Source organism: Erinaceus europaeus, unplaced genomic scaffold, assembly GCF_950295315.1.
Source record: "Erinaceus europaeus unplaced genomic scaffold, mEriEur2.1 scaffold_448, whole genome shotgun sequence".
Taxonomy (NCBI): domain Eukaryota; kingdom Metazoa; phylum Chordata; class Mammalia; order Eulipotyphla; family Erinaceidae; genus Erinaceus; species Erinaceus europaeus.
Window position 1 is genome coordinate 26,233 of NW_026647988.1, and position 15,599 is coordinate 41,831.

Consider the following 15,599-nt stretch of genomic DNA (forward strand, 5'->3'; position numbering starts at 1 on the left):
AGGCGGAAAGGAACTATGATGTGCTCTGCAGCATACCGAGGGTCTGTGCCCTGGGAAGTTCACTCCAGCTGCCTGGAAGCTGTGGTCATTTTTTAGCTTTTTGTTCAGTTGCAGCATTTTTGTCCAGGAGTTAGCTCATTTGACAAGCTCTTAAGAGACTTTTCTGTGTCTCAGGATCTAAATGTATAAATTTGAATAATGAGCTGCTGAGGACAAATTTTTTTTTTTTTTTTTTTTTTTTTTGCTTCCAGGGTTATTGCTGGGGCTCAGTGCCTGCACTGGCAAATGCTAGAAGAAGTGCCTGCACTATGAATCCACTGCTCCTGGAGACTATTTTTTCCCATTTTGTTGTTCTTGTCGTTATTATTATGGCTGTTATTGCTGTTGTTGTATAGGACAGAGAAATCGAGAGAAGACAGAGAGGGGGAGAGAAAGACAGACACCTGCAGATCTGCTTCACCACTTGTGAAGCCACCCCCCTGAAGGTGGGGGCTGGGAGCTTGGACTGGGATCTTTGTGCCAGTCCTTGCACTTTGCACCATGTGTGCTTAACCTGCTGTACTACCCCTGACCCCAAGGACCAATTTTTTAAATGAGCTTATCTTTCTTTGAAATAATTATTTGATATTATTCTGTCTACAATCTGCTATGATCTGTGGAGTGAGGCTGGGGTGTTTAGTGCATACGATGGCATTCCTAAAATGTAGTGTTCTAAGAACAGGACGTGGGTGGATGCACATTTAGTATTCAAAAGAGCTTATCCATGACTCCTGTCTAGCCCCATTGATTCCTACACCTCTATTTAGTAAACTTTAAGATGCCTGAAGCATTGTTATACCACAGTCCCATTTTATAACTTCAAAGATACAGTCCTAGGAATTTAATAATTTCATTTAATATTTTAAAAGTCATCTCTTCCAAAAACAGCATTTAATTACATTTAAATTGTGTTCATTTAAATATCAGCAAGTTCATCATTAACACACAGGGCTCAATGTTATAAAATAAATGGAAAGTAAAACAATTTTTTAAAAGCTTTACCTCTAAACTTGGAACACTAAACTAGTATGTATATATATGGCTAACAAAAAGTATACAATATTGAAAAAAAAAGTTTCTCTGACAGGAAAATAAGTGTAATACAGACACACTGGAACATAATTCACATAGGTTAATTTTACAAATGTATTTCAAAGTATAAAACAAAACAAAAAGACTAATAACACAAACATATGCAAAATTTACAGCTGACATTCTGAACTAACACACCAAAATATAATGCTTTCACAGAAAAAAATAGAAGGGTTCTCAAGGTTTTATATTGGTCCCCAGATTTTTTCATTTTTTTATTCTCCAATACAAAAGCAGAGAACTTCAAAGAGTTTTTGTCTTTAATTTAGAATCATTTATAAAACAGTGGCCCAAATGTACCAGAAATGCTATTAAACCTATTCAGAGCTCAGTAACCAAAACATTTAGTTGTCTGTCTGTTTTTCCCCTTAATCTCTAGTTCTCGTCAATATGTCTTTAAGGAAACCTTATGACACAGAGTTAAAAGCATCAAGCCAAAAAAGTCTGAGACATCAAAGAATTGTAAAAGTTGGCACTGGTAGAGGATTACAAAAAAAAAAAAAAATCAACCCCCCCAAGTTTATTAAATCATAAATACACAAGAGAAAAAATTCATACCTACAAACACAAGTAGGATAAAAAAATATTAGAAAAATAGGCATTTAGAATTGTGGTACCTGTGGCCTTTAGTATAGAAGACTTACACCAACCAATATTATTGGGCATTGTTTTTCAAACTTGTATAACTGGTTTAAATTTTTAACTTGTCTAAATCAAGCCAAAAACCAAAGAGATCATAATTGTTGTATCCATGTCAGAGATGTGTAAAATGTGAGAGGAAGGAAGGGATATGACACACATCAAGTTATAAGAGGCAGGACCAGTCGTAAAGCTAAGCACTTAATCTGATCAAGGACAGATTTCTTCAGAGTTTACTACATTTCATAATTGCAGAAGAAGAGTATCACTTTTTTCTTAATATATCTCAAGTTAAATATGGCAGAATGAATAGACCTTACACAGCATACACTATTTTTGAAAGGGATATTTTTAGAATTTGGTTGTTGTTTTTTTTTTTTAATAACTCTTAAGAGATGGCTTCTAAATTTGGTGCTCAGATGTAGTCAGGCCTTTCTTAAAAGCAAGCAACATACTTTGCATTAAAAAAAAAATCATTGAGTGGATATATTAGTGTTTCAAACAAAATGAAATGCTTGACTCCAAATTAAGCATGTTTAAAGAAGTAACTGCTTCTATTCCAAATAATAAAACTACTACTAGTGCATTGAGGGAAAAGTGATGATGTATTTTTTTTGATGCAAAAATGCATCATGACTTTTCCAGCAACCAAGTATTATATCCAGCTAGAAACATACAGTCAGTAAGCGTAACTATTCACTATGATCACTACAAAAGTCAAAAGCATCCTTTTCTCTTACATGACAATATGTGTTCTAAAGCAGCACACTAAACTAGAAATGGCCAGTTGTAACATACAGCCCCTCTCTGTTTCTGACAGTCAGTGTGTTCAGTGGCCATAAAAGCATGATGTTCTGTAGTTGAGAATTCTGGAAGGGCTAAAAATGAACACAGAGAAAGAGACATAGAATATGAAAGCTATCCAAGAGATCACCAATACTGCCAGTAGTCAATCATGTCTGATAAAAACTTGAGAGTCAGTCAGTTGTGCTTTTTTCTCCCAATGGAAGACGTTCCCATAATTGAAGCAACTGTTCGCCAACCTGAGGTTCTAGTTCCTGGATGAATCAAAAGTCAGAGTAAATAAAAAGAACTGGCTTGATTTTTTTTTTTCTGAATCACCAAAAACACACGTTGATTAAAATATTTAAAAGACTACTGTGAATTTGTCTATCACTGCATGAAACAATCACATGGTATACACTGCTGTAGTTATTTAAGTTTATATACCTGACTTCCAGAATTCAAAAATATAGTTAGTCCACAAATATTACAGCTATCTGTCAGATTTCCAAGGAGTTATTCTAGAATTTTTTTCTATCTGGAAGTAGAAAATTCTGCCTTCATTTAAATAGATGTTATTGGCATATACCATTACACTATTTTCAACATGTCGTACAAAATGATTCCATTTCAGAAAAGGAAAAAAAGCGTCAGTTTGTTGCTGAGAGGGAGCTCAATGGTAGAGTACAGGGATTGTATAATGCTTTAGTTTGGTCACCAGTAGCACACATGTCAGAATGACAGTCTACTCTCCCTCAAGAAAAAAATGTGCTAAAAAACATTGGGGTGGAGGGAGAGAAGCATCCAGTTTGAACTTACAAAGGTTTACAGTGAAACCTAGCATATTAGACACATGTGTTTGTTTCTAAGCAATTAACTCGAATTATTAAGTGCCTTTATATTAGGAAATTGATCTCAAAGCCATTTTTCAGAGAAGTATAAATATTCATACACAGGTGAAAAGCATGTCACTTGTAACGTAATACCCTCTTTTCACAGTGTCAATAAGTAGAATCCAAACACTTTTCATGTGGTGACATAAAAGTGAATCACAGTTGTTCCAAAAAATTATTAGGTTACTTTAGGAAGAAGTAATTTCTGATTTTACTTTTTCAATGCATAAGAATTAAATTACCGCATAAAGCAGTTAGGACAATAATGTGTGTGTTTCTAACCTTAACTAATTTTAAAATTCCTTTTAGCATCATGTAGAGGAAACAAAATATAACCACTATAAGCCACACAAATAAAAAAATGTGTAACTTTTATATTAACATTACTTAAAACCATAAGGAGATTAGGGTTTTTTTTTTTTTTTTTTTTTTTGGTTTGTTTGTTTTTCCACTGCTCCAGTCTGACTTTTTCATGCAAGAGGGAGAGAACACAGCACTGAAGCTTCCCTCATTGTGGAGGGGATCAAGTTCCAATGTGGGTCTCAAAGCTACAAATACAGCTAGTATCTTTAGACTTTTAGTCAAATTACTTCAGCACTGCATTTACTTTTGACCATTTCTCTACCTAGTACATACAAGGAGTCTCCAAGAAATAACATATGATATGTATGTGTATATGGTCAAAGAGAACACAAATTTACAAAATACTAAAAAATCCAGTGAGTGCTATATCAGACACATTTGCAAGTAGGTTTCTATTAACTTTTTTATAAACCACTATGTTCCAGATGCATACAAAACAGATTATTTTTTTTCTTACATTTACTTGCTCTTCAAGCAAATCATTGAGTACAACAAAAGAAAAAGAAAAGCAGGAGAAAAAAAAAGACAAAGATCAAAGCTCTTATATACCTGCCCATCTCTGCTTATCTGGACTTTCTTGTTGTCATTCCAGGGGTTGAGTAAATGGTGTGCAAACTGAAAGGGAAGACTTTCTTTTCGTATCCATTCCACTTTGAAAACTCCTCCTAGTCCAGCTGAACCCCAATCTTGGCTCTTTTCCTTCCCTATCTCAGAAGACATCCTAGAAAATCCCTGTGGGGAAAATGAGAGAGAGAGACATGGGTGAAGATAGGACAATATTCAATTATCTGAATTCGATTTGTCTGAGAGACCTCTGAGCACTTATAATTTTAAAGTCAAGACAAAATGCAAAAATAGTAATTATATGGGGGTTGGGTGGTAGCACAGTGGATTAAGCACACATGGCGCGAAGCGCAAGGACTGGCTTTAAGGACCCTGGTTCGAGCCCCCGGTTCCCCACCTGCAGGGGAGTCGCTTCACAGGTGGTGAAGCAGGTCTGCAGGTGTCTGTCTATTCTCTCCCCGTCTTCCCCTCCTCTCTCCATTTCTCTCTGTCTTATCCAACAACGATGACATCAATAACCAGAACAATAATAACTACAACAACAATAAAACAACAAGGGCAACAAAAGGGGAAAAAAGCTAATTAAAAAATAGTAGTATGTAACAGAAAAAATAACTACTTTAAGTTTTTACATCTCAAAATAATTAATAGTAAAAATGGGCCAGGCAGTGGTACACCGGTTCAGTACACACAATACTAAGTATAAGGACCCGGATTTGAGCCCTGGCTTCCCACCTTCACAGACAGTGAAGCAGGCCTTCAGGTGCCTCTCTCTCTCTTTCTTTCTCTCTATCTTGCCCTCCCTTCTCAATGTCTTTGTTCTATCAAATAAATAAAAATTAAACAGGAAAAAATGGCCACCAAGAGTGGTAGCACTGAGGCCCAGCAATAACTCTGGTGACATTTGAAAACAATAAAGTAAGCTCAGTAACACATAAAGTTGGTTAAGAAACACACTCACCGTTAACACTAATATCAGTAAACTATTTAAATATTTTACCATGAAATCAAGCTTCTCCCCCCCCACACACACACACTAATTCAGTCAGTTTATTTGGAAACAAATGCTTGAATCCTCGAGCAGAAGCAACCACCTTAGCTCCAATTCATTGTATACATTAGCCCATTTAGCTTGCCAGGGAAATGGAGATGAGTTAACAAAGTAAATAGCCATTGGGGCATTCGTCCCATTCGTTGACATGTTGGGGGTGGAAGTACAGCAGGGGTGGATGAGGACAGAACAGTCTAGGGCATTTATTTTAAATCACAGTTTTTACGGAATACTCAGGTTAGTTACATCCCCTTCCCCAGAAGTATTCTAAACATTTTCAAAGTTAAATGCTTTCAATTCTCTTTAAATTATACATTCTCAAAAACTCTTAAGACAAAGTTACCAATCCCATAAGGATATGGAATATAAATTTATGTGTCTTTCCAGAAATAACTGAAATTTCCTTAGTTTTGATTACATTAATGGGAAAAAAGTTGGCTATCAGTAAGAGTAATCACAACAAAATATTTCAATGAGATTTTTTTTAATTGAGGGGGTTAATGCTTTACAGTGCAATCACTGACATATACATACAATTTCATTATGTGCCCGGTCCCCATCCCTACTTTATTAAGTCCCATTAATAAGTGAAATCATTTGGTGTATCTGTCCTTCTCTTTTCGACTTATCTCACTCAACCTGATGTCATCAAGTTTCATCCAAGAGGATGCAAAGGAAACCACCTCATTGTTTTTTTTTTTAACAACTGAGTAATATTCTAGCATGTATATATACAGTTTTTTAAGCCACTCATTACATTTGGTGTTGGGTATCGAGGGTTGCCTCTAGGTTTTGGCGATTACAAACTATGTTGCTATGAACATAGGTATATACACATCTCTCCTGATAGGTGCTTGTTTCCTCTGGGTAAATCCCCAGGGGAGGAATTGCTGGGTCGCAGGGTAGGTCCACTCCTAGTGCCCCAAGTGAACCTTCAAATTGCTTTCAACAATGACGGAACCATTTTGCACTTCTACCAGTTCAGAAGAGTACCTTTTTCTCCATATCCTCTCCAGCATTCTATCCTTTCTGATGAATGACAGTCTCGCAGGTGTAAAGGGAATCTCACTGTTGTCCTTATTTGCATTTCTGATGATCAGTGACTTTGAGCACTTTCTCATATGTATCTGTTGGCCCTCTGGGTCTCTTCCTCTGTGAAATTTCTGTCGTGGCCCCATTTCTAATGGGGTTGCTTGTGTTTTTGGTGCTTAATTTACTAAGTTCCTTATGTATTTTGGTTATTAGTCCTTTTGATGTGTGTTAAGGATCTTCTGGGGTGGGGTAGATAGCATAATGGTTATGCAAAGAGACTCTCATGCCTGAGGCTCTGAAGTCCCAGGTTCAATCCCCTGCATCAAAATAAGCCAGAGCTGGGCAGTGCTCTGGTGTTTCTCTCTCTGCATCTCTCTCAAAAATAAAATAAATAATTAAAAAAAAAAAAAAAAAAGATCTGGTATGCCATAGAGTGTCTTTCTGTTTGGGTGGTGGTACTCTATGCTGTGCAGAAGCTCTTCAGTTTGATGTAGTCTCACTGGTTTATTTTCACTTTTGTTTTCTTTGCTATTGGGTTTGAGCCCTTGAAGGCTTTTTTTAAAGCATATGTCATGAATTGTCCTGCCAATGTTTTCTTCTATATATTTGATAATGTCTGGTCTAAAGTCCATGTCCTTGATCCACTTGAGTTGACTTTGTGCATGGTGGTAAGTGATGTTTCAATTCCATCCATTTGCATGTTTTAATACAATTTTCCCAGCACCATTTAATGAAGAGACTCTCCTTTTGCTGTTTAATGGTCTTGGACCCCTTGTCAAAATCAGCTGGCTGTACATTTCTAGATGTTTATTCCATTGGTCTATGTGTCTATTTTAATTCCAGTACCAGGCAGTTCTGATTATGGTAGCTCTGTAGTATAGCTTGAGATCAGGTACTAGAATGCCTACGGTCTTATTCCTTTTCTTTTTTCAAATTTTTTATTTAAGAAAGGATTAATTAACAAAACTATAGGGTAGGAGGTGTACAATTCCACACAATTCCCACCACCCAATCTCCATATCCCACCCCCTCCCCTGATAGCTTTCCCATTCTCTATCCCTCTGGGAGCATGGACCCAGGGTCACTGAGGGTTGCAGAAGGTAGAAGGTCTGGCTTCCTTATTCCTTTTCTTAATACTGCTTTGGCAATCTTGGGGATTTTTTTTTTTTTTTTTTTTGGTTCCAGATAAATTTTTGAAGCTTTTCTTCTATTCCTTTCAAGAAGTTTATGGGTACTTTAATGGAAATGGCAATAAATCTGTATATGGTTCTAGGCCAGATAGCCATTTTGACAATGTTAATCCTTCCGAACCATGAACTTGAGCATCGTCTTTGTGTCTCTAATTCCTTGAGGAGTGATAAATATTTTTCAGTGTATAGGTTCTTCACTTCTATTTTTTATTTTATTTCCAAATATCTGACTGATTTTGCTGCTATGGTGGAAGGGACTGATTTCTGTATCTTCTGATTTGGTGTTTGCAAAGAAGAATGCCACTGATTTTTGTATACTGATATTTTTTTAATTTTTTATATTTATTTTCCCTTTTGTTGCTCGTTTTATTGTTGTTGTAGTTATTATTACTGATGTTGCTGTTGTTAGATAGGACAGCGAGAAATGGAGAGGAGGGAAAGACAGGGGGAGAGAAAGATAAGACACCTGCAGACCTGCTTCACTGTCTGTGAAGTGACCCCCCTGCTGGTGGGGAGCATGGGGTTCGAACCAGGATCCTTAAGCCAGTCCTTGTGCTTTGCACCACGTGCACTTAACCTACTGTGCTACCACCCGATTCCCTATATAATGATTTTGTAGCCTGCCATGTTACTATATTGTTCAATGACAGCCAGGAGTTTTCTACTGGACATTTTTTTTTAAATTTAATAATGACCAACAAGACACTAGGATGAGAGAGGTACAATTCCACACAATTCCCACCACCAGAGTTCTACATCCCATCCCTTCCATTGGAAGCTTTCCTATTCTTTATCCGTCTGGGAGCATGGACCCAGGATCATTACGGTGAGCAGAAGGTGGAAGGTCTGGCTTCTGTAATTGTTTCTCCAAGGGACATGGGTATTGGCAGGTCAATTCATACTCCCAGCCTGTTTCTATCTTACCCTAGTGGGGCAGGGCTCTGGAGAGGTGGGGTCCCAGGGTACCAAAAAAAAAAAAAAAATCACACGATCATCTCAATAGATACAGAGAAAGCCTTCAACAAGGTCCAACATCTTTTCATGATTGAAACATTAAAAAAAAATGGGGTAAATGGAAAATCCCTCAAACTAGTTGAATCTATATATAGTAAACCAGTCGTCAACATCATCCTCAGTGGTGAAAACTTGAAAGCATTTCCTCTCCAGTCAAGTACAGAGCAGGACTGCCCAATCATCACCGTTATTAGTCAATGTTGCCTCAGTGCTTTTTTAATCCACCTGAGAAATAGTAAATTTGGAACTGTCTTCTGGAGGAGGAATTATTTTATCTGGAGAGGTTTTGGTAAGCCCTGGCAAAAATCCAAGTGATCCTACTTATCACTCCCTTGAAGAGGTGCAATGTATTTATCCTCAGTTAAGCAAGACACATCCTTGCAGTTTGAAGCAACTGAAAGACAGCTTTTTATTTAATTTTTTATTGCTATGCTCTAACCTGTAGTCAGAATAATTCCATTTCACTGTTTTGAGTTGGCTCACCTGGAAATGCCCAGATCCCTGAACTGAGAATACCAAGTAAACCATGCTGCTTTCCCAGAATGCTCGGTTAAGCTTCCGCTCATTACTAGGAGTTGTAGACCAGATACCCTTCTGTTGAGAAATTTCAAGGTTTCTCAGATTGCTACTCTTCATTATGAAGTATCGAACAGGCATGTTTGGTCTTGGTGAAGAAGATTTTGAGCCCTAGAAAAAGAATATATAAATTCTTGAAAGTTTATCTGATCTTTTGAAACCCATTAAAATAACATTCTCATAAACATGCCCACCAAAATATATTACCAACTATTCAACGAAAGCAAACAGCTCTTGTTGCTGAGGACTTATTCTGATGCAGTCTCCGCCCCCAGGTTTTTCTATGCCCCGCTAAATCCTAGAGTGCCCCACGTTGGGCGCCATTTGTTGTTAAAATTGGGCGCCAGATGTTGTTGAGGTGGTCTGGTGTCGGGCTGCACCGCGGAGAAGAAAGCGGACGTCCAGAGCAAAGGGGTACACAGATCTTTATTATAGGATGGGGGGGGAGGTTTGGTTCAGACCACGTGGAGCCAGCCAGCAATGGCCGACCACGGGGGGAGAGCAGGGAGCGGGACCTCAGAGAGGGAGAGCCGAGAGCCCAGAGAGAGCGAGGGGAGGGGTGAGGGGGCTTTTTATTGGGCGACAACCAGGGGTGACGTGTAGGGCCAGGATTGGTTGAAAGGGGGCACTCTAGGATTTAGCGAGGCATAGAAAACCTGGGGGCGGAGCCAGGATTGGTTGAAAGGGGGCACTCTAGGATTTAGCGGGGCATAGAAAAACCTGGGGGCGGAGACTGCATCAGAATAAGTCCTCAGCAACAAGCTCTCTACTGTGCCTACTAAACATTTACACAAAGCTTAATCAAAATGAGGTTAAGAAGCTAAAACCAAGTATTCATTTTCAGAGCATTCAAAACCTCTTATCTAGAAAGGATTCTAGATCACCAACTCTGATTTAGATTACAAATGTGCTTCCACAAAACATCTGATGAACTTTTATGAAAACAAAACAAAGATTACTTCAGTTTACTGCCTTGAACTTTAGAAGTCAAGGTAACAAGAATTTGCATGGCAGTGTACTAGAGAGTAGTAAAATCACACAGAAAGAAAGATCCCTGTGCAGCTGAGAGGGCCTGGAGGTAGAGCAGAGGACTTGCATATGTTAGGTCCCCGTTCAATCTTTGGTACTGCATATGCCAGTGTACTCATGATGTCTGGTGCTATTCTCATTGTTATCCATAATTTATTTCTCTTTCTCTCTCCATCCTCCCTTGCTAGGAAATACAGAGGGAACATTACAAGTTTTGGGCTAAGTACTGACTTGATGCACCTGAGTAAGAAAGTAAGACCTGGGGCCAGGATAAACCAGTACACCAAATAGTTCCTAAAATCCATACATTGCTAGGAACATTTCATGTCATCCCCACAGGAACACACAGAACTTTTAACTGTGTGCCAGAAAGTTCTCTAGTAATATTTAAAGAAATTGAAGGGTAGGGGAGATGGTATAATGATTATATAAAAGGCTTTCATGCCTGAGGCATTGAAGGCCCAACAGCATCATAAACCAGAGCTGAGCAGTGTTCTGATTTCTCTATGTACCTTTCTCTCTCCTCTACCTTTCTCTATGCAACTATATATCTTTATCATTAAAATAAAAAATATTTGAAAAAAAAATCAACCAAACAAAATTATAAGGGATGTAAACAAAAAAGAAAGATTAATCACAAAAAAACAAAACAAACAAAAACACCCAGCTGGAATAGACTCAGCTATGGCAGGTGATAAGACTGGTAGACAAGAATGTTAAAGCAGTACTGGAAATGTGTTCATTACTGTCAAGAAGGCAGAGGAAATATAAAGGGGGTAAAAGAAGAAGCAAATACTTTCAAAAGACTGAAGCGGAGCTCTAGAGAGGAAAACATATTTGAAGTGAAAATACAGTAGAATGGGTGAATAACAGATATTACAAAAACAAAGAAAAAAAGCGCACTTAGTACTAAGCGCAAGGACCTGCACATGGATGTGGGTTCAAGCACCCACTCCCTGTATGTAGCTGTGAAGGAGGTATGCTGGTGTCTATCTTTCTTTCTGTCTCTATCTTCCCCGCCCCTCTCAGTTTCTTTCTGTCCTATCCAATAAAATGGGGGTGGGGGGGAGACACCAAAACACCAGAGGCAGTGAATTCGTAGTGCTAGCACCAAGCCCCAATGGTAACCCTGGAGGCAAATGGTTCCGGGTTTGATCCTAAGTACCACTAATACCAGATCTGAGCAGTGCTCTGAACAACAAATAAACAAATCATATATTCAGAAAAGAATGAGAAGGGTGGTACTAAATTTAAGTGAAAAATAGCCTGAATTTTTCCAAAATTAATAAGAAACTACAAAAACGCAGACTGAAACAGAAGAATAAGGAAAATCAGGCTGAGTCACATAAATCAGACTGAGTCATATACCGTCAAATTGCTAGAAACCCGGTGGGGAAAAAAATTGTCCTTCAGGGAGTCGGGCAGTTGAGCGGCAGGTTAAGCACAGGTGGCGCAAAGTGCAAGGACCAGCGTAAGGATCCCGGTTCCAGCCCCCAGCTCCCCACCTGCAGTGGAGTCGCTTCACAAGCAGTGAAGCAGGTCTGAAGGTGTCTATCTTTCTCTCCCCCTTCTCTGTCTTCCCCGCCTCTCTCCATTTCTTTCTGTCCTATCCAACATCAATAACAACAACAATAAAACATCAACATCAATAACTACAACAATAAAACAATGAGGGCAACAAAGGGAATAAATAAATAAATAAATATTTAAAAAATCTCCTTCAGTAAATGGATAAACCAGAAAATAATGGAGTAGTATTTCTATAGGAAAGAAAGTCAGTAAAAGTAAGAATATCTTTCAAGGTTAGTTTAAAACATTCCATGTACAAGTACTAGTTGATAAAATACAGCAAATCTATATGGCTTTCAGGTACCAAGACAGAAATCCATCAACACAGAAGAACAAAAAACACAGGAAATGGAAAATACTGATTTCTAGATTATAGTAAACAAACTGAGTAACTACATAAAGATTTATATATATTACAGAGAGAGTGTGTGTGTTACAGAAATAATAGTCAACCCATATCTGTGACCTTGGGAGATCTACTGTAGCTTCTAATGGAGGGGATGGGGACACAGAACTCTAGTGGTGGGAACAGCATGGAACTGTACTGCTCTTATCTCATGACTTTGCAAACCAATGTTAAATCACTACTAAGAAAATAGCAAGCTAGAGAACTTCAGAATAATCTCCCTCATAGACAGAAAGCTCTTGTTTGAGCCTGTAAAACAGTTCACATGGATAGTGTGTCACTTTCTCATGTGTGTGACCCAGGTTCAAGTCAGTCCCCGCTGCACTGAAGAAAGCTTCGATGCTGCAGATCCCCGCCCCCAGCCTCATTATCATCACCAGTTTTCTTTTTTATTTGATAGAGACAGAGAAAAACTGAGAGAGGGGGACATTGAGAGGAGAGATACAGCTGCAGTACTTGCTTCACTGCTTGTGAAGCCATCTCCCTGCAGGTGATGATCAGGGACTTGAACCTGGGTCCTAAGCACACGGCAAACCGTGGACTCCACTAGGTTTACCACTGCCCAGCCCCTTTTCTGTCTCTGTATTTGAGAAAGTAAGAAAGAAAAAAGCCAGCCCAGAATGGCAAAGACAAGAGACAACCAATATATAAATGAAAAAAGCTCACCCGGTAAGGTGCACATTATCACACTAGGACCCAGATTCAAGTCCCGGGTATCCACACAATTTTTACAATACCATATCCTTTGATTTGGATAAATTAGCAACTTTGGATACATTAGTGAAAGAAATCACTATTTTCAATTTTAAAATTATAAACCAAAATTAAAGATGCCCCTCAGAAGTGGAAAAACAAGATCAGAAAACACAAGCAGAACCTTAACTGGAGTTGGTGTATTGCACTAAAGTAAAAGACTCTGGGGTGAGGGGCTGGAGAGAGTACAGGTCCTGGACAAGGATGACAGAGGACCTAGTGGGGGGTTGTATTGTTATGTGGAAAACTGAGAAATGTTCTGCATGTACAAACTATTGTATTTACTGTCAAATGTAAAACATTAATCCCCCAATAAAGAAATTTAAAAACAGAAAACAAAAACCAAAAATAAATAAAGATGCCCTTGTTATTTGTTTTCATTTTAAAAAGCTCTCAAACACACCAAGGAAATAATGAGCTGCCTAGCTATGCTACCTGTTAGCAGTGAATTATCTCTTAGCTTTATGATACTCCAAAATGGTATTGACTAGAAACACTTACCAGGAAGAAAAAAACTAAAAAAAAAAAAAAATTACTTTAATATGTCTCAAAAAACAGAGGACCAGAACAAGTCAAAGAGGACAATTCTTTCCTAACCCTGTTTCAATATGCAACATTAGATGAGTCCCACTTCCGTTCCCTGCTACCATCTCTGTAGCTACCTTTCCCGAGGATGGTGGAGAAGGACTGGCGCAAGGACTGGGGTAACTACTGCTGTCTGTAGATTTCACAGAAGACTGATCTGATCGATCATCAGTGCCTCGTTTAGGGTGTAAGATGCCTCTGTCTTTGTACTTCTGAGGCGGGTGCAGTGCTGGAGATGGAGACTTCATCAACACCCTTGAGGGAGAAGGAATATGCAAAGCTCGGTCAGTCATGAATTTACAACACAAAGGAGATACTCTGGCATATCCCAATGATAGGACCTTAGGGGACTTCATTATTTCCAATGCAGAAGCTAAGAAAAGCAGGACTATCAGGGTATACTTAGAAAAACAGGAAGAATATGTTTAAAACCAATTACAAAACTCCACCTTATGACCACTAGGTGGGACACGAGCTTTATCACACACCCAGTCCAGTAACCTCAAGGAAGTGTCATGGCATCAGGAGAAGCCCTGTGCTTGGTGTTTCTCTCGCTCCACCTTTACCTCTCTCCCTTTAGCTCCCTCTTGTCTCATTCTCTGAATCAAACAGCAGCCCAGGACCACTGGAGCTGCATTGTGTGAGGCCCTGGCTCCTGAAGAAAAACACTCTGACTTAATATTAGCCAACATCAAACTACCATTTCTTTTACAAAATTCCTAATGCCTTTTATCATTTAAGTAAATAAAAACACAAGACGGGCACTCTGGGGCTTTGCACTCAGCTGACTCCACCATTCTCGCTGCACCCAGCAGACTCTGTATTTATTTATTTATTTACCTCCAGGGTTTTCGTTGGGGCTCGGTGCCTGCACCATGAATCCACTGCTCCCGAAGGCTATTTTTTCCCTTTTGTTGCCCGTGTTGTTTATCTTTGTTATTATTGTTGTTGTTGCTGCTGCTGTTGTTGTTGGATAGGACAGAGAGACAAACGCTAGAAGAAGAAGAAGGACAGAGAGAAATCAAGAGTGGAGGGGAAGACAGAGGGGGAGAGAAAGACAGACACCTGCGATGCCCTCTGCAGTTGGGGAGCCGGGGGCTCGAACCAGGGGCTCGAACCGGGATCCTTAGGCTGGTCCTTGAGCTTTACGAGCTTAACCTGCTGTGCTACCGCCCAGCCCCCTCTACTTTTATTTTTTTAATGGAATACACAGAGGCAGAGGAGACTGAGCTACCACAGCATCTGTGGTACACGGTGCTAACATCTGCTGCCAGGGACTCAAATCTGGGTCTCTGCACATACTTAGCTGTGCGACCTACTGGGCGAACTATTTCCTGGCAACGACAATATTTTGTATTGATGTCTAGTGTCAAATACGTATTTGCCACCAAGATTATTATTGGGGGCTTGGTGCCTGCTCAGCTCTACCATCGTTCCCTGGAGGTCATTTAGAGAGAGAGAGAGAGAGAGAGAGAGCTCTGCAGCACTACTTCACGGTATGTGAAGCTTCCCTTGCAGGTGGAGACCAGGGGCCTTTAAGGTCATAAAGCTTACTTAAACCCAGCTAACTACAACTGGTGAGTGCAGGCAAGTACAGGACTGTGCACCAGGGAGAGATGGAGATCAAGTATTCAGCGCACACTGGTGAAGAGTAACGGGAGCTGGTGGTGGGAAGAGGTCAGTGTGGTCAGGTACCAGTGTGTCAGCGACCGTCATGGAGAACATTATCTTCCCAATAAAAGGAATGGGAGAAAAAACAGAGAAGTACAGAAAAAGTTCATAACACTGCCTGTAAATAGCGAAGCTCATGAAGTTGTGTTTTCAGTTTTTGTTTTGCTTTGCTTGTCTTGTTTTGTTTTAGCAAAGCTCTTGAGAGCAGATTGGTGGTGGTATCAGCTCGACCGCCCCAGGCTCCTCATCAAGCTCTGAAGCTAATTACCAGATTTCAAGGCATACATGATATAGCAGACTTCCCTTTCCTGATGGAGAGAGCGGGTACTAAACCACAACTGAGCTCCAGT

At 39.4% G+C, this 15,599-nt stretch overlaps 1 protein-coding gene across 2 annotated transcripts in view; it reads right to left on the reverse strand.

Moving 5' to 3' along the window:
- Window positions 1–873: 873 nt before the first annotated feature.
- YTHDC2 (YTH N6-methyladenosine RNA binding protein C2) overlaps window positions 874–15,599 on the reverse strand; it is a 65,455-nt gene continuing 50,729 nt past the window's right edge. For both annotated transcript variants that reach the window (XM_060184586.1, XM_060184585.1), the window contains exons 25-28: window positions 13,656–13,833; window positions 9,144–9,347; window positions 4,359–4,541; window positions 874–2,828 (exon numbers count right to left, since the gene is read on the reverse strand). In XM_060184586.1, the coding sequence (XP_060040569.1) occupies window positions 2,748–2,828; window positions 4,359–4,541; window positions 9,144–9,347; window positions 13,656–13,833 (646 nt within the window). In that variant the 3' untranslated portion in view covers window positions 874–2,747. The remainder of the gene's footprint in view (window positions 2,829–4,358; window positions 4,542–9,143; window positions 9,348–13,655; window positions 13,834–15,599) is intronic.